This window comes from Poecile atricapillus, chromosome 20, assembly GCF_030490865.1.
Source record: "Poecile atricapillus isolate bPoeAtr1 chromosome 20, bPoeAtr1.hap1, whole genome shotgun sequence".
NCBI classification, from domain to species: domain Eukaryota; kingdom Metazoa; phylum Chordata; class Aves; order Passeriformes; family Paridae; genus Poecile; species Poecile atricapillus.
In genome coordinates, this window is record NC_081268.1 from 11,030,940 (window position 1) to 11,054,905 (window position 23,966).

The 23,966-nt window shown below is 59.2% G+C and overlaps 3 protein-coding genes across 4 annotated transcripts in view; 2 read left to right on the forward strand and 1 right to left on the reverse strand.

The window, feature by feature from the left end:
• The first annotated feature begins 2,517 nt into the window (after positions 1 to 2,517).
• LOC131586489 (POU domain, class 5, transcription factor 3-like) lies at positions 2,518 to 7,878 on the forward strand. Its single transcript, XM_058853365.1, has 5 exons — positions 2,518 to 3,086; positions 4,660 to 4,771; positions 5,161 to 5,291; positions 5,806 to 5,970; positions 6,723 to 7,878. Exons 1-5 carry the CDS (start codon positions 2,586 to 2,588, stop codon positions 6,972 to 6,974), a joined length of 1,161 nt encoding a protein of 386 aa, XP_058709348.1. The 5' UTR covers positions 2,518 to 2,585; the 3' UTR covers positions 6,975 to 7,878.
• A 1,404-nt stretch (positions 7,879 to 9,282) lies between these two features.
• Positions 9,283 to 12,995, reverse strand: FUT7 (fucosyltransferase 7). Its single transcript, XM_058853367.1, has 2 exons — positions 12,885 to 12,995; positions 9,283 to 11,366 (listed from the first exon to the last, which is right to left on the reverse strand). Exon 2 carries the CDS (start codon positions 11,320 to 11,322, stop codon positions 10,279 to 10,281), a length of 1,044 nt encoding a protein of 347 aa, XP_058709350.1. The 5' UTR covers positions 11,323 to 11,366; positions 12,885 to 12,995; the 3' UTR covers positions 9,283 to 10,278.
• A 3,102-nt stretch (positions 12,996 to 16,097) lies between these two features.
• ABCA2 (ATP binding cassette subfamily A member 2) overlaps positions 16,098 to 23,966 on the forward strand; it is a 34,218-nt gene continuing 26,349 nt past the window's right edge. For both annotated transcript variants that reach the window (XM_058853387.1, XM_058853388.1), the window contains exons 1-2: positions 16,098 to 16,334; positions 23,689 to 23,782. In XM_058853387.1, the coding sequence (XP_058709370.1) occupies positions 16,269 to 16,334; positions 23,689 to 23,782 (160 nt within the window). In that variant the 5' untranslated portion in view covers positions 16,098 to 16,268. The remainder of the gene's footprint in view (positions 16,335 to 23,688; positions 23,783 to 23,966) is intronic.

Genomic DNA, 23,966 nt, shown 5'->3' on the forward strand with positions numbered 1-23,966 from the left:
TTTTTTATCTGCTCCCATTTTCTTAGCAGGATCCCACTGATCCCTGGCTGTGTTAGACAGAGCCTGGCCAAGCCTGGAACACCAGCATGTTCCAGATCTGGACTGATGGAAGGAGGCATCCATCCATCTCCTCTGGAGCAGGCAGAAGAATCGTGGTCACTGGTGTTCAAAGACCCTACACAATAACCTCATGCAGCCCCCCCAAATCACCCAAAATCATTGAAATGTATGGAGGGGGGGCACACACCGAGAAACCACACTGACTCCTTCCACATCCCCCAGCTAAAACTATCACCGCCACAATGGGCCCCGCGCCTACAAAGGGGCCGGTTCAAAGTCAACGTCTCCCTTCCCCTCCGTCTGTATATGAAAGGACCAGGAATGCGTTTGAGGGCCGGGGGGGGGCCGGGGGGGGAAGAAGAGGCCGAGGGGGGAGGGGGGCCTGGAAGGCTTCCCGGGGGGATGGAGAGAAAAAGTAAGTTGGCAGGAGGAGGGGGTCGAGCCCGGGAACAATAAATCAAAGGGAAAGGGAGTTACTGCCCAGCCAAGGAGCTTCTGAAACCCTGGGCCGCAGCGGGAGCCCGGGAGGAGCAGGGCTGATGGCTGCCATCGGGGTCCCGCAGAGAGATTTCCTCTGCCCGCTGGCAGTGGGGCAGGCAGCAGCACAGCAGGCAGCGGGCAGGTCTGCCTGCTCAGCACTGGCTCCAGCATCCCCAGCAGCACGCTCCAAGTTGTCCCCTGCCAGATTGAATCCAGCCCCTGCTGAGGAAGGTGCTTCACCACTCTGGCCATGGGATCCCCGAGGTCCAGAAGCCACAGGGCTCACTTGGGGCTGCCCATGTCCCCACTGAAAAAGTTTTTGAATCCTTAGTTCATTTTCCTGGGACTGCCCTGCCTCCTGGAGCAGTCTGGCACAGTCAGGATGGGCAGCCTGGTACATGTCCTGCCAGGCATCAGGAACAGACGTTAATTCCACCTCATCCACCGGACCATTTTTTTCCTTAGAGGAATATCATCAAGAGGCTTAGCTCTTCCCCTGACACGCAGCAGAGCCATGTGCTGGGCCAGGGGCATTGTGGATCCCAGTCCCTGGATGCCAGCTGTGGGTATGAGTCCCTGTCTGCCAACCCTTGGGCGCTTGTCCCAGGGCATCCTCACCCTGGGTGCCAATCCCTGGGCTCCAGCCGTCTCAGGAGCCAAAGCAAGCGCTTCATAAACATCATCAAGCACCTTCCCCGAGTTCCCCCGCCCACAGCCCCATTCTCATCCCGCCGCGGGGGAGGCTTCTCCAGCCTATCTGCTTGCCATATCTCCAGTGCGAGACGGCAGCTGCTCTCGGTAATCCGGGTTAATAAACACGCAGTAGTGTCGGCAGCGGGATCACTCCCTGCCTTGCTCCGGCTGGGATCACGGGCTACTGGCAGAAGGAGCACCCCTCGCCCTGCTCCAGCTGAGGTCAGGGGGTGCCCATGCCGCTGGTACCTGACCGTACGCAGGAGCTGGCATCGGGCGGAGCCAGGCAGGGGCTGATGTGATGGCAGTGTCAGGAGCGGAAAGGTTCCAGTGCTGAGCCAGGAGGGAAGAAAATGGGAAATGACTGGAGCCAGCCCTGATAGTACCATTGTGAAGGGCAGTGTGAAGGGAAAGTCTTTAAGATAGAGAAAATATGGAGCGTGCCTCATTGTGGAGCCAATGGACACGGTAGTTGAAGCTGCAATTCCTTCCCGTCAGCACACCCCGAGCTCTGGGGCCCCAGGGACATGCTCCTCCGAGCCACAACCCTCCTCTGCAGAGTAAGAGGAGAGGAATGGTGAGACTGTGAGGGATCCCGGGAGCCTCAGCTGTGTCCATGCTCCACAAGGAGCTAAGGCTCAGTCAACAAGACTAGGCACCAAGAGGGGCAAGAGGTGATGGTACCATCCCTGGTACCATCACCTCTGGTACCAGGTACCCCTGGACCATCCCTGTTGCTGCACGATGACACGGTGGGCAACGACATTGCGCAGCTTGTTCTCTGTCCTGGGGACAAGTGGCTGCCGCGGCTGAATAGGCTGCCCTCACACCAGCCCCTGGCCCCGGTTCATGTCATCAATAGCTCCCCAAAGCCATCCCGTTTCTTGCCTAGGCTCCGCAGCGCTGGGGGTTCCCAGGTGGGAAGACCCCGTGGCTGCTGCTGCCCTAACTCTTGCGCGGTGGACCCCGAACAGCGTGGGGCCGGAGGGGTGCGAAGGACGTGGGTTTCCTCGAGTGCCCCGGGACCGGAGGGGTGCGAGGCCCCGCGAGGGGAGAGGATCGGTGCTCACCCCCTCCCTGTCTCACCGGGGCCGCCCCGTCCACCTCCCCACCGGCGCTGGGTGCGGGCCGGCGCAGCCCCCTCCCATCGCACCTTCCGTCCGTGCCCCCCGCCCCCCTGGGGGATCAAGTTCACGCCCGACCCACCAATGCGGGGCCCAATGGGGCCGGGGCCCATTTCCATCCGGCCCGGCCCGGCCCCGCCGCTCTCAGAGGCCCCGGCGGCGCCGCAGCAGGGAGGCAGCGGCCGGCAGCCCCCGCATGGAGCCCTAGGGCAGCGGGCGGCGGGCAGCATGTTCAGCCCGGACGGGGGGCTGCCGGCCGCCCCCTTCGGCCTCCTGACCGACGCCGGACCTCCCTTCTCCCGCGGCAGCTTCGACGGGGCGCCCGCCCAGCCGCTCTTCTTCCCCTTCGCCTCCACCGCCGAGCCCGAGCCCGCCCGGGACCCGCCGCCGGCCCGCGCCTGGCTGCCCCCGCCCGCCCCGGTGCCACCCGGTGCCAAGGCGGAGGCGCGCCCGGGCCGGCCCTGCAGCCAGCCCGATCCCGAGCCCCGCACCGCCGCTTGCTGCGGCCCGGCCTGGCCACCCCCGCCCTGGGCCGGCCCTGCGCCCTCCGGCCCCGCCGCTCTGCCCGGGCCGCCCTTCCCTGGCCCGGCCGCCGCTGCCTTCCCTGGCCCCCAGCTCTGCCCCGCCGCGCTGCAGCCGGGCTCCGGCGGCCCCTCGGGGCTGGGCAGCAGCGGCAGCTCCAGCGGCGCCGCCAGCGAGGGCGGACACTCCAGCGACAGCGGTGAGGAGGTGAGACCCGACGGGACGGGGATGGGGCGGGCTGGCCTGCCCCGCTCCCGCCGTCCGCGCACGGTGTGGCCCTGGGGCTTTCCTCCCCGTCCGGAGTCGCGGTTCGCCGCCCCGTCGGCAGGAGCTGCCCGGCTGATCTCGTGTACCGCCGAGACCCCGCCGGTGCCACCTGTCCGACCCCACCGTCGGGTGCCCGCGGGAGAAGCCCTGACCCGGCGCTGGGGCTCGTCCCGCTTGTGTCAGACAGACTCCGCAGGGGGCGAGAGCCTTGGGGAGGCTGCTTTGGGGTAAGATGGGGGGGGTTTTGGGAACTCGTGAGATGAACTTCCCTATCTCGATGCGGCGGGGCCGTCCCGGGTAGCGATACCTAAGGCCGTCTCCGGCGTGATAGGCGGGGCAGCGCAGCGAGTTCACCGAGGGCTCCCGGCCAGCCCCCTCAGTGTCCCTTCGGTCGGCTGCGTCCCCGGCCGCCGCTCCCGTACCTCCACGGGCACTGAAGTCTGCTGGGGCAGACAGCCCAGAGATGACGGCGGGAGGAAGACGAGGGCAGCAGGGCTGGTTCCCGGCACGACTGAATTTGTGTTTTGCGCTTGTTTTTAATATTTCTCAATGTTGACGTATTACGAGCCCGCCCCGGGGACAGCAGAGGCGGCCGATGCCGGGGGGATGGTCACTGACGGGGCTGGGAGGATTTGCACCGCCAGCCAGCGGGTCGGAGCTGCGGGAGGTCCCACGCCACAATCGATGCGTGTGTGTCCTCGGGCCGCGACGGCCGCGCTGGCTGGGGAGTGCTCATGAACGGCGTTTTCAACCTGCGGGATGATGCAGCACGGCGATGTGGACTGCATCCCTCCTCCGTGGGAGGGATGCTCCGAGTTTACCGGTGCCGATTTACGCCAGAAACTAATAGCCGTGGCTCGGTGACAGGAAAAACTCCTGGAAAACCCGAAACCCCTCTGAAAACGTGGAAATTGGGTAAAAGGCTTCAAAATGCCCCCGTAGGAAGGTGGGGAGCGCCTGGGTAGCCGCTTGCCAGAACGGAAGAGCCTGCTGGTGGCAAAGGTCCTTAAATATCACTCGCGCTTTCGTCCCTCTCTTCACGAGAGTCATTTCCCTGCTCCGGACGCAGGCGGGAGAGAGGCTGGCGAGGGGCAGTCTCAGCCTGGGAGCCGTGGGAAGTGGCCCACGCCGCGGGAGAACCGAGCGTCCCCGTGCATACGTGTCGTGGGATGAGTGAGAATGGGGCAAATCTGGCACTCAGCCGATGTGATCATCGGTGCTGCCTCTGGCCAGGCCAGGTCAGGTGGGCGCGAGCCAGAGGACAAAGGGAACATTTCCAGGGCGTGTTGAGGCAGAGCAGGAGCACTTGGTGCCCTTGTGCTACCATTGGCCGCCGCCCCTCCAGATTGGGTCGAGCTCTGAGCAGTGTGCGTATCGGGGTGGGTCCTGTGTGAGCCTGGTCGGTGTCAGTGCTGCCTATGGCTCAGCCGAGCCTTCTTCTGCCACTGACCCCGACAGACCCTGGACCCTGCGCGGGAGTTGTCTCTTCTCAGTGTGTTTCTGCCCCTGCCAGGATGCACCAACCTCGGGAGAGCTGGAGCAGTTCGCCAAGGACCTCAAGCACAAGCGCATTATGCTGGGCTTCACCCAGGCTGACGTGGGGCTGGCACTGGGCACACTCTACGGTGAGGGGTCGGAGGAGAGCCCTTGCGTTCCCCCGCAGCCGGTGGGAAGAGAGAGGCCCGGGAGGGGTTTGGAATCACCTGGGCTAAGCGATTTCTGCTTCTTAGCGACCCGCAAAGGAAGTATCAAGCACCAGTCCGGGCCCAGGGCTCCTAGAGGGGTATCTCCAGATCTGCGGTGAGCTGGAAAGTTCGAGCTCACAGGGAACTGGTTTAAAATGGTTACTTATTGAGATACGTTTCAGGGCTTTAAATCCCTGCTGAAGGAACAGGGTGAATGCCTTTCCTGGTCTCCCAGGAGCAAGGCAAGCTTGGGGGGGTGGTGATTCTGGGGAACTGTGGGCGGGGGAAGCTGTGTGGTGTGTAATGCCCTGCCTGCCTTGCCCATTCAGGGAAGATGTTCAGCCAGACGACCATCTGCCGCTTTGAAGCGCTCCAGCTCAGCTTCAAGAACATGTGCAAGCTAAAGCCGCTGCTGCAGCGTTGGCTCAACGAGGCGGAGAACACAGACAACATGCAAGAGGTGCAGGGCCAAGGGGCTGGGGGCTGGGTACCTGCAAACACTGAAGCCACAGATTCTCCTCCATCTCCCACGTGCTTTCAGGGAGAAGAGGGGAACAGAAGGCATCTTGTGCCACAGCACCATCTTGCTGCATGGCTTGAACCTGGCTTGAGAGCAAACCACTGGGTATCACCTTCTGCCAAGCTGAGGGAGGAAGCCAAATCCCCCTGCAGACACCTTGTGATTGTGGCAGCTCCCTTTCGGGAGCAGCGAGGTCCTGCTGTAATCTCAGATAGACTGAATGTGCAGCTTGCTGCTCCCTGGGGAACCTCGGGGGGCTGCAGGAGGATGTGTCCAGCCTCACTGCTGGCAGTGCTGGGACACTGGGAGTGGCCCCAGTCACAATGGAATAATGCTCAGTGGAGAGCCACAGGGACACAATCTGCCCCAAGCTCTGCAGCTAGCCACATGTGTCCCAAGCCTGGTGGAGACTCTTCGACCTGGTAACCAAACATATTCCCTCTCTCATTCCCAGATGTGCAATGCAGAGCAAGTACTGGCCCAAGCTCGGAAGAGAAAACGCAGGACTAGCATCGAGACCAATGTGAAAGGGACACTGGAGAGCTTCTTCCGCAAGTGTGTGAAGCCCAGTCCCCAGGAGATCTCCCAGATCGCTGAGGACCTCAACCTGGATAAAGATGTAGGTTGGAAGGGTGGGGAGGATGGGTGCCCAAACAGTGCCAGCTCCAGAGCACCTGCCAGTTTGATACTTTAGCTCAGAGCAAAAATGAAAGAGATGGAGAGATGTAAACAACTGCCCTTTAGCTCTGCCAGACAGTTAGGATATATGCATGGCATATCAATATAAAAGAAAAACCCACTTGGTTCCAGAGAAGACTTTTGTTCACAGATTAAAGATTTAAAACTTAAAGAGAGACAAAAATAGTTCCCAGACCCAACTACAGGCATTTGTGTTTGTGTATATATATACATAAATATATGAATGTTATCCTATAAAAGTAATCCTTTGATACTAATTCATCTCAGAAGAAGCTGATTTTTGATCCCAAGAACCCTCCTGGAAAGTTACAATGTTTTTCTTCTGAAGTGGAAATGCACCAGAAGAGAGACAAACTATAATCCACTAACAATACACAAGTTTGCCTATTGGCTTCATCTGGCTATGCTGCCAGCCTTTGGAGGGGAACCTTTCTTTTGATTTATCTTCTTTCCTATTTAACGTTTGCCATTTTTGTCATCTTGATTCTGGAAGCAGTGGGAAAGTGGTCATGGCTGAAGTTTGTTTGAGCTGAGCCTAGCAAGGAGTTGTGACAGGGAAGGGGCTGCACTGGCAGCTTGGTGTGCTGTGGAGATGCCACCAGCAGAAGGGTCTCGTTGTCACCCACATGGTGTGCCTGGGTCACCCCCACACCCTTCTCTGTCTCCCCACAGGTGGTCCGGGTCTGGTTCTGCAACCGGCGTCAGAAAGGCAAACGGCTGCTGCTGCCCTACGGCAACGAGACAGAGGGGATGATGTATGACATGAACCAGCCCCTGGTGCCCTCCACTCTGCCCATCCCAGTGACATCCCAGGGCTACAGCCTGGCACCCTCCCCTCCTGTCTACATGCCGGCCTTTCACAAAGCCGAGATGTTCCCACAAGCGCTGCAGCCTGGGCTCTCCATGAGTAACAGCGGCCACTGAACCAGGGGCTGTGGGCTCACACCAGCAAGGGGGGCTGGTGCTCTGGGGCAGCTCCCTTTGCCCTGGGCTCACACAGGCACAGCTCTGCTTCTGCTCTCTGGGCTGATGTGTGGGGCTTTTGGAGTGTGAGGCGCTGAGAGCCTGGCACAGGGATGGTGCCTGCTCTCTGCAGATGCTCCCAGCCCTTCTCAGTTATGTGAGCTTACTGGTCCCAGCAGAATTGGCCCCCCTCTGACCACTCCTGGGGGCAGCTCCTTCTGCCCCACTGCACCCTCTGAAGCCACATGTGCCCAGAGCTCTTGAGCCTGTGCCTGGCCCCAGCCCAGCTGCTCTCCTGTGAGATGCAGAAAAAAGTATTTTTTAGATTTTGGGGAGGGTGGGGGGAGGCGGTGGTTTTATTATTTTTTTAAAGGTTTTTGGTTGTAGTTTTTAAAAAGCAAAAAATTTTGTAGTGATCTAGTTTCCCAGGTGTCTCCTTCCACCCTGTCATGTAGAGTGGGGCTGGGGTGCCATGCCCAGGGCCAATGGCCCTGGTGGCTCTGCTCACCCTCCTGGGTGGCCAGGATGAGCCAAGGGCTGGGGCAAGGGGAGAAGGTGAGCCCCCTCACCACCCCTCACCCTGTGGCACAAGACAGCTTCACCCCTCTGTGGGGCAGCTGATAAAGCTTGTTTGGGTTGGGGGGTTCATGTGTTGTGCCAAACATCACCCCCAGACACCCCCTGCTCTCCAGCTGCTGTCCCCCCACCCCCAGCCCAGATGCCCAGAGACCACCTTTCCCTGGAGGGCCCAGCCCAGTGGGTCTACACCACCCTGTCCATGCTGCTAGCACCCCATGCCTTCCAGCCGGCTGTAGTTAATGATGATTTTTAAATTTTTTGTTCTTAATCACATTCCCTCTGGCAATGAAATAAATCTGAGAGTTCTTTGAGGCAAGAATGAGTTAACCCTTTTCTTGCCTTCCTTGCATCCCTATTCCTGCAGCCCAGCAGTTGAGGTTCAGCTGCATGCAGGGGCACAGCAGGGCTGGAGTAAGGCACCCTAAGAAGGTGGACATGTCCCAGTCATGCCAGCAACACTCAGCTCTTGGCTGCCTGCAGCTTGGCCTCCCTCCACAACTGGTGGCAGCTTGGCCCTGGAGTAATACCAGCTTGTCAGGGCTGTTGCCCCCAAAGCAGAGGGGGTCAAAAGTAAAGAGAGGAGAAGTCATCTTCCACCCAGTTCGAGCTGCTGTTTTGCTGTAGCTGCTTCTGGGAAGGTTGGAAGCAGTCTGAGCTTGTAAGCTGCTCCAGAAGCTGCCAGGGACAGAGAACTAAGGAGGATGTAGCAGGGTGGATAAGCTCCCCAGTGGAAAGCTGGGGCTGCCCTCAGTACTATGGCGCTGACAGGGGAGGGAAGGATGTTCCTGTATGTGTGGTCCAGCTGAGGCAGTCTCTGGTGAGGGGATAACAACCCAGCCATGCAGGTCTATTGGGCACTGGGAGCTGAGCTGGTGGGAGCAGGGATGTCTGGGGCCTTCGCTTTTCCCCACCACACTCTCAGCTGGTTTGTCCCCATTTCATTCTCTCAAGGGCCCTTGCCCTGAGCAGAATGAAATCCCCAACTAAGCCTATAAGGAAACTTAGGGAAAACCCTGTTTTCAGCTTGATAGCTGGTAGCTGGGGGTTTGCCCTCTAGGGCTGCCTGGAGGCACCAGGGCAGTGCTAGGCACTAGCACTAAGCAGTGTCCAGGGGCAGTGAAGGCAGCTGCTTCCTGGGCACCTTGGGACCCTGCAAAGGGCTAGATTCCAGCCCTATGGGGTGGGGTCCCTCTGCATCTTTGCTTGCTCCCCAGAGCCTCAAACTTGCCTGCCCACAGGATAGGGGTACAGCTGTGTGTGACATCCACTGGGAACTGCCTCCTGTTGCTGCTGCCCAGTGCTGCCTGGCGCTTGAATGGTGCAGGAGGCTGGCAGGGTCAGGAGCAGAAATATGAGACAGATGTCGTCTCCCACAGGTTTGCTTCTCCACGTTTCCACTATCTGGTTTTCTGCATGCAGCCACACAAGAACTACAGCCCACCATGAGACTCCGACATCCTGCACCCCTGGCACCCCCTGCCCATGAGTACCCAGCATCTGTCTGTGGGCATCCACAGCCCCTCCCGTTCCACTTCTGGTTGACCCAGAAAACAACAAAGCGGAAATCGGAAGCCACAGAAGTCAGAAGAGCACAGTGTGCCTGTCCAACTGCCACCTCACCAGGGCTGTGCCAGGGGAGGGATGTCTCCTCTGCCAACTCTCAGTCCTGCTGGGCACCTGGCAGCCTGCAGGGTGGCAGAGGTGGGGTTTGGTGACTTCAGGGCCACAGAGAAGAAAACAGGAAAAACTTGTGACAAAAAGAGTTGTTTATATCAAGGGAGTTGATGGCACTGACTAGAGGGGCAAAGAGCAAGGCACAGATGGAGCAGTCATGTCTTACCCCTGGTCCTGTCACTCAACCCTGATTTTCACCCCGATTTCATGATCCCAGATGGGTACTTCCTCTTGGGATGTCCATGGTGCAGGGTGCCCATGGTGCAGGGTTTCCCCCGTGCAATGTGTGCATGTGCAAGTTCCCCACGGGACTGGCTTTACTCTAGGATGGTGAAAGCCTTCAGAGGCTGTCAGCTCACTGGCTTCCTGTCACAGCAGGGAGGGAGTGACAAACCACAGTATCCCTCTGCCTGCCTGGCAGCACAGGCTGCTCTGGGAACATCTGCTGTCCTGTGGCTCCTCACTGGCACAGTGACACCCATGGCTCAGGGTTTGGGGACAGGAAATGGGTGCTGCAAGGAAGAAGGGGAGCAGATGCTGTCCTTCCTCCCTAGCCATGGAGTAATGGACCCCCCTGGGCTGACCCCTGCCACTCCAGCCCAGACACAAAATGTCACCACAGGGCCTCTGCTGCCAGGACTTTGGCACCCAGCAGAAGGTGCTGGGGGGACATTGAGGATCACAGGGGAAGGTCAGGGAGCCCTGAGCCACCACCATCCTTCTGTCCTGCCCACACCACATGCACAGCCTCAGCAGCACTGTGCCACTTATTTCCAAAGTACCCTCTGGTCCTGCCAGCGCCCTGGCAAGGTGTTCATTGTTGGGTCAGGGTGGTAAGTCCTGTTTCACAAAAAATGAAGTCATGGGGAGTTGCTTGAAGTTGCAGTGTGGCAACAGCTGGGCTGAGAGGAGAGTGGGATGCTCCTGTCTTTGCTCCATGTCATGTGTGCAGGTGGGTGCCTCATGCACCTCCCACCCCTGCCTGCATTCATCCCAAGGGTCCCGGCATGCACTAGGAGTTGAACCAGCTCTGCAGGTCAGGATACAGGTGGCCATGGGGAAGGCGGGGGTAGGCTGTACAGATGGCACAGATCCGCTCCCTCCAGTCAGTGTAGAGCTTCACACTGAACCTCCTCTGCCAGGCAAAGAACTGCTGGTAGCGGCTGGAGTTCACTGTCTTCAGGAAGGTGGCCAGCTCCTTTAGGGAACCAAAGTCATTGACATGGATGAAGGAGTCTGCAGGAATAAACTGCTCATAGTTGGCCCTGGGTGGCCCCAGCACCACAGGCACAGTGCCGGCCAGCAGTGAGTTCCTCCAGAGTTTCTCTGTGATGTAGTCCCGGTGGATGGAGTTCTCAAAGGCCAGGTAGAATTTGGACTTGGATATTGTTGGCAAGAGGCAGTCCTTGCAGAGGGGCTTGTTGTTTGCTTTCCCGTATATATTCACATGGAGGTACCTGGAGAGGTTTTTGTAAACTTCAGCTCTTTTCTGAGTCCTGTGGTAGTTGCTGATAACCCAGGACACCAAGTTGGTCTTTGCAGGGATGTTTACGGTGGCTGAGTGGTTGGGTACAAGCTTGCCATAGGGGATGAAGATGTCTGAATCCTGTCTATAGGTCATCACCCAGTTGAAGGTCTGGTTCCACGCTGCTAGAGCTCTAGTGTTGGAGGGGGACTCCAGGGAGACCCACACCCAGTTCTGCCCCGGCAGCCTCTCCTTGGGCAGTTTGTCCTGGCCAGGCTGGAGCCTGGAGTGGGGGAACACCACCACATTGGCCTGGTGCAGGAGCTGCCGCTCTGTAGTGAGCTGGCAGCCTGTGATGCTGTACAGCTCATGGCACACATCTCTGCTGACACTGGGGACCTGCTTGGAGGGCCATTCCCACACCAGAATCACCAATGGCTCCCTCTGTTTAGACTCTTCTCCAGAGCCTTTGGAGGGGTTGAGGAAGAACCTCAGGTTCCAGAGGGTGGTTACAAACACCCCAGCAGTGACCAAGGCCTTCACACCAGGCCGGCCCCATGGTGACCATCGCAGCGGCAATGCCCAGGGCATGCTGGTGGGTTGGCTGTCACCTCATCGGGTGACAGAGCTGACACCTGTGAGAGAGGAGAGGCCACTGTGGGCCATCAGTTTGACTTGCCAGGGACGAGGGGTGATGGGGAGGTACTGTGGCCAGAGGGGCCAGAGAAAGGGCTTCTTCATGAAGCCTGGGCCTCAGCATCACCCCAGGACCCTCTGCTTCCCTGTGCCACAGAGTTCCCCATGCACATGGTGTCACCCCAGGGTGGCCTTTGTTCATGCTCCTGCAATCCCAGTTGACCTTTGGGGGAGCACAGATGCTGCTGGGAGGTGCTGAGCTGATGGGAAGTAGCCAACCGTGCCCCTCTGACCCACCTGGCTGGCCCCGCTACAGGCAGTCCTTGCTTGCTCTGTGCCTCAGTTTACTCACCTGACACACAGCCACAGTCTCAGTCCCCACTTCTTGCTTTGCCCAGAACAGGTCAAACCTGATATGCAGTTAGCCTTGCCACTGCTGTGCACCAAACAAGAAGGAACATCCTAGTCCCACCTGAATAGCCCCATGGTGAGGCCTTAGCTGCAAAATGGGGTGACAGACTCTGAAGTCCAAAACTCTGATGAGGGCTGAGTTTGGCAGTGTCCTGCCCAAGGAGTGTCCACTCACTCCAGTATTCTCCTGTGACAATGGCAAGGCAATTCCCAGGCTCAAGGTGCCCTTCCCAGGTCAGGGTGCACTTCCCAGTCCCTAAGGGCATCAGGAGCTCCAGCAGGCTGGGAGCTCATAGCCTCAGTGCCCCAAACACTCATCTTTTATACTTAGGATGTCACAGATGGCCAATGCCCCACTGTGTGGGCACAGAGGAGAGGGAGGGCAGGGAGAGCAGGGAGGACAGTGCTGCACTTGAGGCTGCCACTGGTGGGGCTTAGCTTGCAGGCACACGGGCCCCCCAGCTGTGGGATGCTCACCCTGCCAGGGTGCCCATCTGCCTGCCTCAGATCTCAGTGGTTTAACCAGCAGAACTGCTGGGAGCAGAGCAGTGGTGGAGGTGGAGAGGGGGATGGTTGGCTGCACTGGGAACCAGCCACCAGCTTAAGCCCCCTCTGGAGAGCTGGTCCCACTGCAGAGCTCAGAGCATTCAGCACCAAAGGTGGTTTCCCCTTTAGTGGAAACCTCTGGGAATATTTGGGTTGCCTGAGCCCTGCTGCCAGCTAGGGCTGAGCCAGTGCCTCCAGTATTGGAGTCTCCTGGAAAGCAGTGCCCTACTTTCCCACCCACCCCAGCGCTGCAGCTTGTCTGCAAAAAATCCCTTCCCCACCTTGGCCCACTCCATCTGTCCTGCTAAAATACATGAGCTAAGTTTAAGCTCCAGACAAATCTGGCATGGGAAGCAGAAAGGGCTGGGAAAGCTTTGCTGGTTCCCTTCACTGCACATCACTGCTCCAGGTCTCTGTCCCCAGCAGCAGGAATGTTGATATGGCTTTGGGGGTGTTGGCCCCATTTCAAGGATACTCTGAAAGGGAGACCCCTAGCAAGGGCCACCCCATTTCTCAGCCCCTCTCCCCTCAGTGGTCAGTAATGTTGAACTCAGACTTACTGTGATGGAGGTGTGCGAGGTGCCAGATGTGTCTGCCTGGGTGCTGCTGTGCTGGGCTGGGGCACTCGAGGGCTTCCTCTTTTTTTCAGTTTTGCCTTGCCCCAGCCCCACAGCAGGTCCTTCCTGCCCCAGTGTCAGCTGGCACACCCCACCCCAGAACTTCCCCTGCACTGCGCTGTGGGGTGGGTACCCTGTGACTGGGTGGGTGCCCCATGGTTGGGTGGGTACCTTCTGGCCAAATGGGCACCCCACAGTAGGTGCATGGCCCAGAACAAGGTGGGTGCCCCATGGCTGGGTAGGTGCCCTCAGCCTTGACAAGGTGCCACCCATCAGCCACCCGCAGCTTGGTTGCAAACAGGATACCAACTCCCAGTGACTCATCCTGAAACTATCAGCTAACAGCCCCAAGTGCCACTGAGCCCTGGGTACTGTCCTGCCTGGGATGTTTCCTGCCAAAAGGGGAAGCAGGCACATGTGAGCCTTGGCAATGTGTGCATGGAGAGCTGCTTCCTCTTCCCCTGCCCGAGTTATGCCCTGCTCCCAGTCTGGCTCAGTTGTGTCCTTTGCTGGCATTGCTGTTCGGTACCCAAGTCTCCATGAAAGCCCTGGCAAGCAAAATGAGACAGGGAAACTGAGGCAGAGGCAGGGAGGGGAGCATCGAGGTGTGCAGCGCTGTCCTTGAAGCTGGCAAGGGTATGCCTTATGCCTTGGCATATACAGAGCTCAGAACGGGGCTCCAAACTGCTCCCTGGGGGTTCTCAGGCTGCTCCAGTGCCCCTGGGATCTGCATCCTCAGTCTGCATCCTCAGTCCTGCTGGCTGCCAGCCAGCAGGGATTCCTGTTGGGCATAATGCACCATGCCATGGTGTAGCAGGGCTCTATGGTTTCAGTGACACCCCAGGAGCCCTCAAAGGCCAACTGCAGCCCCAAGGGAGGGTGTTCCTTCTTCCGCAGCCATGTCCATTTTCTGTCATCTTTTCTCACTCCCTTTTCTGCATCTCTTCCCCTGCATGATTGAGAGCCCAGATACCACAGTCCACAGGCACTATTCCCAGCCTTGCCTGCCCTAGCCTTGCTGGCTGTGGGCAGAAGTCTGTGCCTGGTTGGAGCATTCAGCATCATCCTGCTGCTGTTTCATAGCTTGAGAGCCCAGGGCCACATGGTCTGAGGCCATTCCCCTCCATGCAGGACAGCACTGTGGACAGAATTTCCACAGGGTATTCAGGATAGCTGGTAGAGCAGCAGGGAGCTTTTCCCTGACACTTAATAGTTGCCATGTGCGGCTGCCTGCCCCAGGACACCCTGTGTGCAGGGACGATGCCCTGGGAGAACTTGCAGCCATTGGATCCAAACACCCTGACCCTGTGACCCAAGGGACATGGCTCTGAGCCAGGCAGGGAGCCAGGGCCAGTGCTGCCTGGATGGGTTGGGCAGAGATCAAGGCCAGGGGCCACGTCATGAGACCATCAGGAATGCTGGACAGCACCAGCACAGAGCAGGGAGATGTATGTGGGTGGGTACTGCCATCTGCAGATGACTTCACACAGAGACAGGAGCTTGGTCACCCTGCAAGGAAGTCCCCTGAGAGGTGCTCAGGGCCCCATGTTCCCAAGTCTTCAGGACCCCGGTCCATGGAGGAGATGGGCTACAAGGTCTTTGGAGCTTCTAGCCCATAGAGAGGTTGGGCCACTGGGTCCTTGGGCTTCAGGCCCTGTGGGTCCTTGGAGGCGGTTTGCCTTGCTGCGGTTGTGCTGCCCCATGGTACACTGCTTGGTCTGTTCCTTGCTGGCTTCTCGGGTTTTCCATGGCCATGCCAAACAGAAGAGCAGCTGTGAAGCTCCCCAAGACCCACCCAGGGGCAACAGGAGGGAAGGAGCAGGAGAACCAGGTCAAACACAGGACTTTGACCCACCCATGGGTCCCCACACTGTGCCCCTCCAAGCTGGGTATCCATTCTGCTGCAGGACAGAGGCTTGGACATGCTCCTTATGTGGACTGTGGGCAAACCATGCACAATTCTTTGCAAGGAGCCTAGGATGACTGCATTCTTCCTTCTCCACGGACCTAGTAAAAGCCCAGCTCCCCTCAATTCTGGGCAGCTCTGCATGCGCACCCAGCAACCCACCCAAACCAGTCACCCTCCCCAGTGTATAGAGCTGGGCACACAGTGCCTCTCCACCACCGCATCACCAGGCATCCTTTGCTCTCCTAGATCTCAGCATAGTGTTTTGCCCAGAAGTTTGGGGAATAATGCTGCTTTGTGTTGGACAAAAGGAGCTTTTGTTAGCCTGGGACAGCTGCCAAAGAGCCTGCCATGAGCACAGGCACCCTTGCCAGCACCACTGCGGCTGGGGCAGCTCCTGGCTACACTTGGCCCATGAAGCAGCGTGGAGACCAAGATGGTACAGAGAGCTGGAGGAAAGGAGAGGGAAGGGGGAGAGAAGGCCGAGGGAGAACAGGAAGAGGGAGGGACAGGTGGGAAATGGAGAGAACAAAAGGACAGGAAAAGGGAGGGAAAGAAGGATGGGGGAATGGATGGAAGCAAGGATAGATGGAAAGAAGAAAAGATGGCAGGAAGGAGGAAAAGAGGAAAAGGATGGATGATAGGATGGGCAATAGGATGGACAATAGGATGGATGGATGGATGGATGGATGGATGGATGGATGGAAATATGGATAGGAGGAAGGATGGATGGATGAATGGCAGGAAGAAAGGATTGATGGAAGGATGGATGGAATTAAGGAGGAGAGCTGGCCTGGTTCAGTCCTTGCTGCAGAGGGCATCCAGCCCTGGGTTCAGAGCTGCCAGGAGTCAGATGTGGCAGCAGGTTAGTCCAAAACCACGCATGGACGCCTGAGCACATGCCCGTGAGAGAAGTCAGGCAGGAGTAGAGTGGGAAGTGTACAAGAGCAGGGACAGCCGTGGCACCCTGGTACACAGATCCCACAGCCATTGGCTAGTCCGTCTTGTCCTGGGGTGGGGCACCAGGGGCAGAAGAGCGGAGGTGACCTGTGGACGGTTGAGGGGTGGGAGGGAGGCGGCTCGAGGGGAGCAAGGGTTCCTCGGCCCCTGGGGCAGTAGCCCCACTCCGAACAGAAAGCACCGGGACCACTGCTGTCGGGATGAGCCGGGGCCGCCGTGCAGGTGGAGCGGGCGGCTCCGGCGGCGCCTTTAAGGGGCGGCCTCCGCAGGCTGGGGGTGGTGCTGGTGCTGCGCAGGGTCGGGGCGGGTGCGGCAGAGCCAGGCCTGGGCCGAGGCCGCTTTGCTTCCTTGCAACCCGCGGCACGCAGTAGACGGCGGCTGGGAGGGGATGGCGGTGGGTGGCGGGTGACCGCGGAGCTGAGCGCGGCGCAGCCCTGCGGCGGGGCCGGCCCGACCCGACCATGGGGTTCCTGCACCAGCTCCATCTTCTGCTCTGGAAGAATGTGACACTGAAGCGGCGCAGCCCGGTGAGTGGGGGCGGGGGGGCCCTGCAGCTCCGAGGGGCGAGGCCGGGCCCCGCGCCGAAGTGGTGCCGGAGGGTTCCCGCAGTCCCTCGGTCCGGCGGTGTCCGCCCGCTTCGGGCCGCCCGTGCATGAATCCTCCGGCCTGGCGCGCCCCCGGGGCCCTGTGCGGCAGCAAAGGCTGCGGCTCTCCCGCTTCGCTGTCGTATCCGTGGGGCCTCAGGAGGAGTCCAGGACCGGGGCTGGATGCTGCCCCCCCACAGTGGGATCGCTCCCCGAGCCCCGGTACCCGCCGGGTATAAAAAAGTTCTCAGCCCATATGTGGGTCGGAGCCGCCGGTCTTCCGTGGGCTGGAGAAAAGGCAACTTCGTGGAGTTGGGGGTCGGGGGACTGGTGGGTATCCCTCCCGGGCTGGCGGAAGGAGCATGATGGCATCGACCGCGCTGGGGCCTCGGGGCCGCTGGCAGCCTGTGGCAGGCTCGCCGTGTGAGGTCAGCCATCGCCCCCCGAGGGACCCCGCAGCTGTGGGCAGGGGGTGGCTGCGCGGCCCGAAGGAGCCGGTTATTTTTAGGGTTATTTTTAGCGGCTGGGGGAGGGGAGCGAGCTGCTGCTCGCGGGCTGGCATCGCTTTTCTCTTCCCAAATATCCCGCAGGCCCGATCCTGCTATTCCTCGCTGGCAGCCGCCAGCACCAGACTCCGTGTCCCGGTAGCCGGCGCAGCAGAGGCCCTTGTGACAGGAGCAGGGCCGAGCCTGGCGCTGCAGGCAGGTTTCCCTGCACTGACAGCCCCTGAAATGGATGAGGGGGATGATGCTCTTAGGCTGAGTCACCTCCCCTCTTTACCCTGAGCAGAGCTGCGTGGCCAAGGCAGGGGCTGCGCCGGACCCTTGCCTGCAAGGATGAGTGGCCTGGCACAACTGGGTCCTGGCACACACTGGCTGACCCGGCCCTGGCTACCATGGCCTTTGGGTTACAGAGTAGGGGTGCACACAGCTTTTGAGGACCCATTTCTCCGTGACCTTCCCTACCAGCCCCGTGGGCAGCATGGGGGTGCAGTGCAGGAAGCTGTGGCCAGAGGAGGAGGATAAGGAGCGCAGGCCCCATCACTTCCGTGTGTATGGACTGTTGCTGGAGTGCCACTGCTTCAAGCAGGGTGGCAAGGGATGGAGCAGCCCCTCCTTGCCCACGCACCAACGCTGTGAGTGCATGGGGTGTGCAGGGGACCAGCTGTGTGCCAGGACAAGATCTGGTCCCAGTGCCGTGGGTGCTCATGGATGGATTTGATGCAGTCCCTAGGACAGCTGCACCCCAAGGATGTGCATGCCCTGTGTGTGTCACCTCCTTCCTTGTGCTACTGCTGTGTGTGAATCCCGGAGTCACATCCCAGTATCCCTGGTCTGCATAGGGGCCATCATCCTGCCCACTCCATGGGGAGCTCTGCCCCCTCTAAGCAGTGCTGGGCTGAGCTGCTGGTGCTGGCTGGCCAGGGCAGAGCCAGGCCCTGTGTGGCAGCCACGCCTGACGTTCAGCAGTGGGCTCCCCAGTGCAGGTCTGCCCCGGCAGCAGCCACAGATGGATGTTTCTCTGAGAGCAACCAGCTTCCACTGGGGTGATCATACTGCAGCAGCCAGAGGCTGAGGGGCTGGAGCAGGAAAGGGGGGATGCACTACTAGCCCACTCTTCTGCTGGGAGTTCACTCAGGGGCAGGCAGAGTTGGAGGTTGCAGGGCTTCTCCCAGCCTCAGAGAGGGAATGTGGGCACTGGCAGCTGCCTTTTGGCACAGCCTGGTGCTGCAGGTGCTGTCCTGGGGTAAGTTCTTGGCACCATGCGCTCACCTCCCAGCAATATGTGGAGCAGTAAACCCAGTGCTGCGGAGTGGAAAGCAGAGACCCCAGGTTTGGCTGAGGGCTCTGGGCTGGGACTTGAGAGCTGGAGAAGTTCTGTGTTCTGCCCATCAATGTTGCTGGCCTGGGAGCATCCCCATTGTCCCTGACAGCAGGGGCTGTTCAGGAGCAGGATTGCAGTAGGGTACAGCCATGGTTTTGGGACAGACTTTATTCATAGGTACCTGGTGAGGGCTTGGCCAGGTCACTTACGGGTGGATGGTGGGTGCAGAGAGACCTGCAGTATGGCCAGGGAGATGGCCAGGCACTGCCCCTGGCCAGTGGCACCTCTGTAAAGCCTTGTTCCCATCCCATGGTGGCTTTGGACCTTGCCTAGTGCGGCTGAGCTGTTCCAGGGGCTGCTCTGGGGTTTGGCCCCAATTCTATTCTTCCCAGAGCAGAAATTCAGGCAGGAGACCTGGGATGATGGAGGTCTGAGCAGACCAGCATTGGTAGCTCTTGGCAGAGGGAAGCCTGGGCTGTGGGGTCCCCTGGGATGCCCATGGCAGCCCTGGGGATTGCTGGCTGTGCCTTGAGTCTGCTGGGACAGGAATTGTTAAAGGATGGGCTCTCCCATAACTTTGGTATCTGGTTTAAACTTACGTTGGATGTAAAACTAGTGGGTGCTCTCTCAAGAGTCACCACAGACACAGTTCAGGGTGTTCACCCGCCTGCCCTGGGGCTCTTTGTGCGCATTCATTTGGGATAGGCTAGCAGCCACAGCTCGAGCTCTCAGTGATGGAAGTGTGCTGCCAGTTTGCTTGGTCCTGGGGAAGGGTTGGTGGGGAGGTCAAGGCTCTTTTTGGGGGAATGGTGGGAGCAGTTCTGTGCTGTTTTGGTGCTTCTGCACGTTGGTGGGGCACCCTTTGGCATGAGCCCTGGGATGAGGGAAGGGGTGTAGGGCAAGCTGACATCAGTGTGACTGTTCTGCTCTGTGCAGGATCTGTGCCTTCTGCACTTTGTTCTGAAGATGGAAAACTCTCCACACGGGAGCTTGCAGATCTGTCCCTTCCCCCTGGCTGATAGCAAAGAGCTGGGGGAAAACTGATGCTGCCAGAAGAAGAAAGGCTGAAATTTGGGGTGCTGGGGGGCTGTAACAGTGCCTCTGCTGGGGTGCAGTGTCCCTAGGACCCTGTGCCCGTGGCCCTGCCAGCTCCTGCTGTCAGGGCTGGGAGGATGCTGGTACTGGATCCTACAGCAGAAATCAGTTGGGAACTGCCCTGGCTCTAGGTGCTCTTTGCACCCTCGTTGGAGGAAGGGGAAGCATAGGTTTAGCAGGGGAGTGCTGGCCCAGGAGTGTCTCTGTGAGTCCCTGTTGGCAGGGCAGCCAGGGGGCACCTGTTGTGGAACACCTTCCTCCACACTGGATGCTGCCACGACCCTGTGCTCAGGTCAGGCATCTTGTGCCAGTGGGAGGGTGGCCCTGTCCCAGTGCTCTGTGGCCTTTGCACAGGACACTGATGATGATGTGCCCTCTTGGCCCAGCACACATGTGTCTGGCTGACACTACAGGAATCGGGAGAACTGTGGTGAGTGTTCCTGGGTCCTCAGTTCAGGAGATTTGTTGACAAACCCCAGGAGGGACCTCTTGCTCCTTCAGCTTCCCCTAGGCAGGAGCCCAGGCTGCCATGCCTGGGCTGGGTAGGGATGTGCCCATGCTGGAGGCAGGGGCCAGTGAGACAGATGGACATAACTAGAAGTGACCAGAGGCAGAGGTGAGGGTGGCCTAGCCTTGGCAGGATGGGAGTTGGCAGCCCCTGGACCTGGCCTTATCTGTCCTCATGGGGCAGGTGACCTTGAGGAAGCCACTCAGGCCCACACCTGGGTGGTGACCATCAATGGGTGTCCATGGTCAGGTCTCCACTGGAGCTGGGCAGCTTGGCACAGCCTCATGGATTTTGGGGCCTATTTTTCCCCAGAGCTCTCAAGCTCATCTTTCCCAGTGACCATGGCTTTACCTGCCTTTACTTTCTGGCTGTGGGCAAAAGTGAGCATTTAACAGTGATTAACGTCTGGAGACATGAAAATTCAAAGGTATTTCTGCAGCGTTAAAATGCTATTGGAAAAGCTGGATCCTGCAGGAGCTGAGAGCCCCATCCCTCAGGGTTCCTGCAGGCCAGCACCTATTGCCAGTTCCTGCTGGCACTGTGGGTAGCATTGAGATGGGCAGAGAGGATGGCATGAAGTAGGCAGCAGCTCCTGCCTCCCATGAGCAGGACAGACAGACCCTGCCCTGTCTTCTGGGGGAGACATGCGAGGATTTTGGATGCTGTGTGTGTGATGCTGCTTCACCTGTGTTGGAGCCAATAAACCCCCTTGCAGGTGCCAGGCTATGGGAGAGGAGGGCTGACATGGCAGGTTTGGGGTGCAGGGGTGTCGCTCAAGTTGTCAGCTTGAGAGTCTTAGTATGGGTGTGCCCACCCCTGACTGCTCCTCTACCACATCATACTGGCTGGAGGCTGTGGCTGTGCGCATCAGGCATTGCTGGAGGCAGGCAGGAGCTGAGCGGACTTGGGGTGTCAGCGATGGACAGGATGAGCTGCATCTGCCTAGCCTGGCTGTCCCCATGAGAACTGCCCCCTGGGCTACTGGGACATGAGTGCTGCCACATCCTGGGGACACCAGTGGAGTTGCACAGTTGTCCATGATGTAACACCCATGTCTATGCTGACCCTGGCTCCAGCACATGTCCCAGCTGTCCCAATGCTTGCTTGCTGGAGGGTGGGCATGGTGGCACTGTTGTGCTGGGCTGGGCTGTTTGCTCTGTTTGTACCACTGTCCTGTAGTGCTTGTCTGGCCTTTTGACCTGGCTGTGTGGGAGCCGTGTGTCACAGCAGGCACTGCTGCCTCCTGCTTGGCCTCCTCACAGCCTCTTGCTCCCATCTGACAGTGTGGCAGAGGATGGGCACAGGTGTTGAATCACTGTGCCAGTGCTCCAGAAAAGATATGTCCCCCTGCCAGGGGCCAGCATCCAGCTGTGGCACCCACCCAGCTCTGCCTCCCTGCTGGGGGAATTGGGCAGGACCCTACCTGTCCAGGTAGCCAAGGGCAGGGCCGAACATGGGACAAGTTACCCCACTGTCTGTAGGGTGGCAGGTGGATACCCAGCACTTGTGCAAACCTGGACATCACCTATGACCTCATCCTGCTCACATCCAACCAGGCTGAAATGAACATGTGGCAGGGGATATGGAAGGAGGGAATGCTACCATCCGGGAGCTGTCTCTGGCCCCCAGGGCCACTGTCACCTGGTACAACGGCTCCTGGGACCAGTGTCCCACCCTCAGTCCTGCACCTGTGCCCTCGTCAAGAGAGGAGAGAGGCAGGGGATGGGTGACAGGGCAGGGCAGACTAGCTGGTACAATCATGGCCAGCTGCTGGCAGGGACCAGCCCCTCTCTTCTCCTTTCCTTGGCCCTCTTCTACTTACTGGAGGACATTTCCTTCTCAGCTGCTTGCATCCTGGCCTTTCCTCCTTGCTTCCTCACACAATCCCAAAATGTCCCCCAGTGTCTTGCACCTGCGGGCAGGGACCCCACCATCCCCAGGATGTGCTGGTGTCCCCACTGTGTGCCTCTCTGGAAGTCTGAGGCTCTGTTGGGCCCCGCTGCATGCCAGTGCCCCGCTGTGGATGTGGAGCAGCCCTGGCCTCCCCACCTCTGGGAAGTGGCCGTGGGGGCAGCCCTGGGGGGCAGGGTCAGTCCTAGAGATGCAACCTGGTAAATAGCCACCTGCTACTGTGTCTGCCCATCACCATGTCACTCTGGGTGCCAAAGGTGTGGGACAGCCTACTGTGACGCTGGGGTATGTGGCAGCGCAGAATGGGCTGGGGACATGGGACATTTCTGGGGATGGAGATGAGCAAAAGTCAATAACCCCTGTCAAAAAATAAATAACAACAAGCAGGTTCCAACAAGCTGTTGCCACCAAGAACAGTCCCCACACGAGCCTGGTACAGGCCAGCATGGGCGTGTGCGGATGGTCCCCCTAGTGCCAGGACACAGAGGACCCGTTGTGTGCCTGGTAAACAGGCAGGGGGTGGGGCAGGGGCCATGGGACAGCAGTGTGTGTCAGGGTGTCCCCTGTTATCCTGCCTTGTGCAGGAGCAGTGAACTGTCCCTGGGACTGGTGTTACAGAAAGATGAGGATTCTCAGGTACTGCTCCTGGGGTATTTTCTGTCTCCTCCAGCCCTTCTTCCTCTCCAAAACCAGGAACTTTGGCATGGTGAGTGCAGCATGGGCAGCACCCATGGGTGCAGTTGTGCTCATCCTACAGAAGTAGCACTGTGGCCATTTGCTGGCAGGGATCTGGGTGCAGGGCTCCCCCTGTTCACTGCCATTTGGGGCTGCTCTGACTTTCTTCTCAGGTTGCCCCCTGACTGGGGCAACATGGAGGTGATGTTGGAGACAGGAGGGCCTGACCCTGTTGGGAGCTGCATCCTTCATGTCAAAGTCCATTCTTGCCACCCCATGGGCTTGCCCATTGGTACTGGTCACTGGTGGAAGGCTGGTGTGGGTGGTGTAGCAAGCACCTTCCCAGCAGTGGAGCTGGGTCCTGCCCTGCCCATGGGGTGGCAGCAGGTATCAGGAGATGCCTTGGGTCTGATCTGGCCCTGGAGTGAGCTGTAGTTGGCTCACCTCACCCTGTGCCTCAGTTTCCAAACCTGCGGTGGTTCCCTGCTGCCGGGCAGTGGGGCTGTTACATGTCCAGGCACTCTGGTGCAAAGTGGCAGCAGCTGTGCTGGCAGTGTGCCGGGTGCTTGCTCCTGCTGGTGGCTGGAGATGCTGATGCTTATCCCCAGGGCCTCTGGGCACAGAGCCTTGCCTGGACTTCTGAGCCACTGTGGCCAGGGATTCTTGGGGATTTGCTGTTATTTGCTGTATGCTGCCAGTGGAAATTCCTTGCAGCCAGAGCCTTTTGGGAGAGCGTGGAAGGGGTGTGAGGATGGTCCAGTTGCACCTGGAGCTGGTGCCAGGGCCTGGCTGAGGAGCTGCTCTCTGCCATTAGACTCAGCTGTTGAACCTTGTGAGAGCCAACACAAGTGGTACACTGTGGTACACTGTGGTACACAGTGGTACACTGACAGGGGGACATCATGCTGCTCCAAGATTGTGAGGGCACTAGCCTTCAGGACTTGAGGTCTGGGCAGCCCCAGCTATGATGGACCATCAAGGCTGAGCTCAAGCTCCAGCACCCTGTTTGCACTGCTGGAGGAGGGAACTATCCCCTCTGTGTGCTCTGCCCTGAACTGCAGTGCTCTGAACAGGGTACAGGCAGGTGCAGGCAGGAGGTTGTGGGAAGCCCAGGAACCTGATTGCTGCTGGCTGAGCTGTGACAGAGCCACCAGCCATATGCAATACGTGGACACAGTGCTGAACTGCACCAATACCTGGGGCCCCTCTACTGCCCATGCTTCTCCCTGGTGGCTGGGTTCTGTCCCTAAGCATCATGTTCCCTCTGCTCTGTGTCGTCCCCAGTGGGTGCTGGCCTTCGAGATCTTCATCCCCCTGGTGCTTTTCTTCATTCTCCTGGGGCTGCGGCAGAAGAAGCCGACCATCCCTGTGAAGGAAGGTGAGTCCCAGCAAGGCGGTGCTTGGAGCACTCCTACACTTGGGGGCACCCTGAGGCTCTGGGGAGGTGCTCCAGCCTAGGGACAGGGGGGACCTACGGAGGCTTTTTGAGGGACATTGCACTGGGCAGGGGCTACAGTCAAGGACTGGTGGGGTGGATGTGGTGGGTGGAAGTAGCAGAGTCT

Excerpts from the sequence above, each read along its gene's own strand:
- LOC131586489 (XM_058853365.1), top strand. The coding sequence starts at position 2,586 with ATGTTCAGCCCGGACGGGGGGCTGCCGGCCGCCCCCTTCGGCCTCCTG. Across the intron at positions 4,772-5,160 it reads GGCACTGGGCACACTCTACG|GGAAGATGTTCAGCCAGACG; the intron begins GTGAGGGGTCGG and ends TTGCCCATTCAG. Across the intron at positions 5,292-5,805 it reads ACACAGACAACATGCAAGAG|ATGTGCAATGCAGAGCAAGT; the intron begins GTGCAGGGCCAA and ends TCTCATTCCCAG.
- FUT7 (XM_058853367.1), bottom strand. The coding sequence starts at position 11,322 with ATGCCCTGGGCATTGCCGCTGCGATGGTCACCATGGGGCCGGCCTGGT.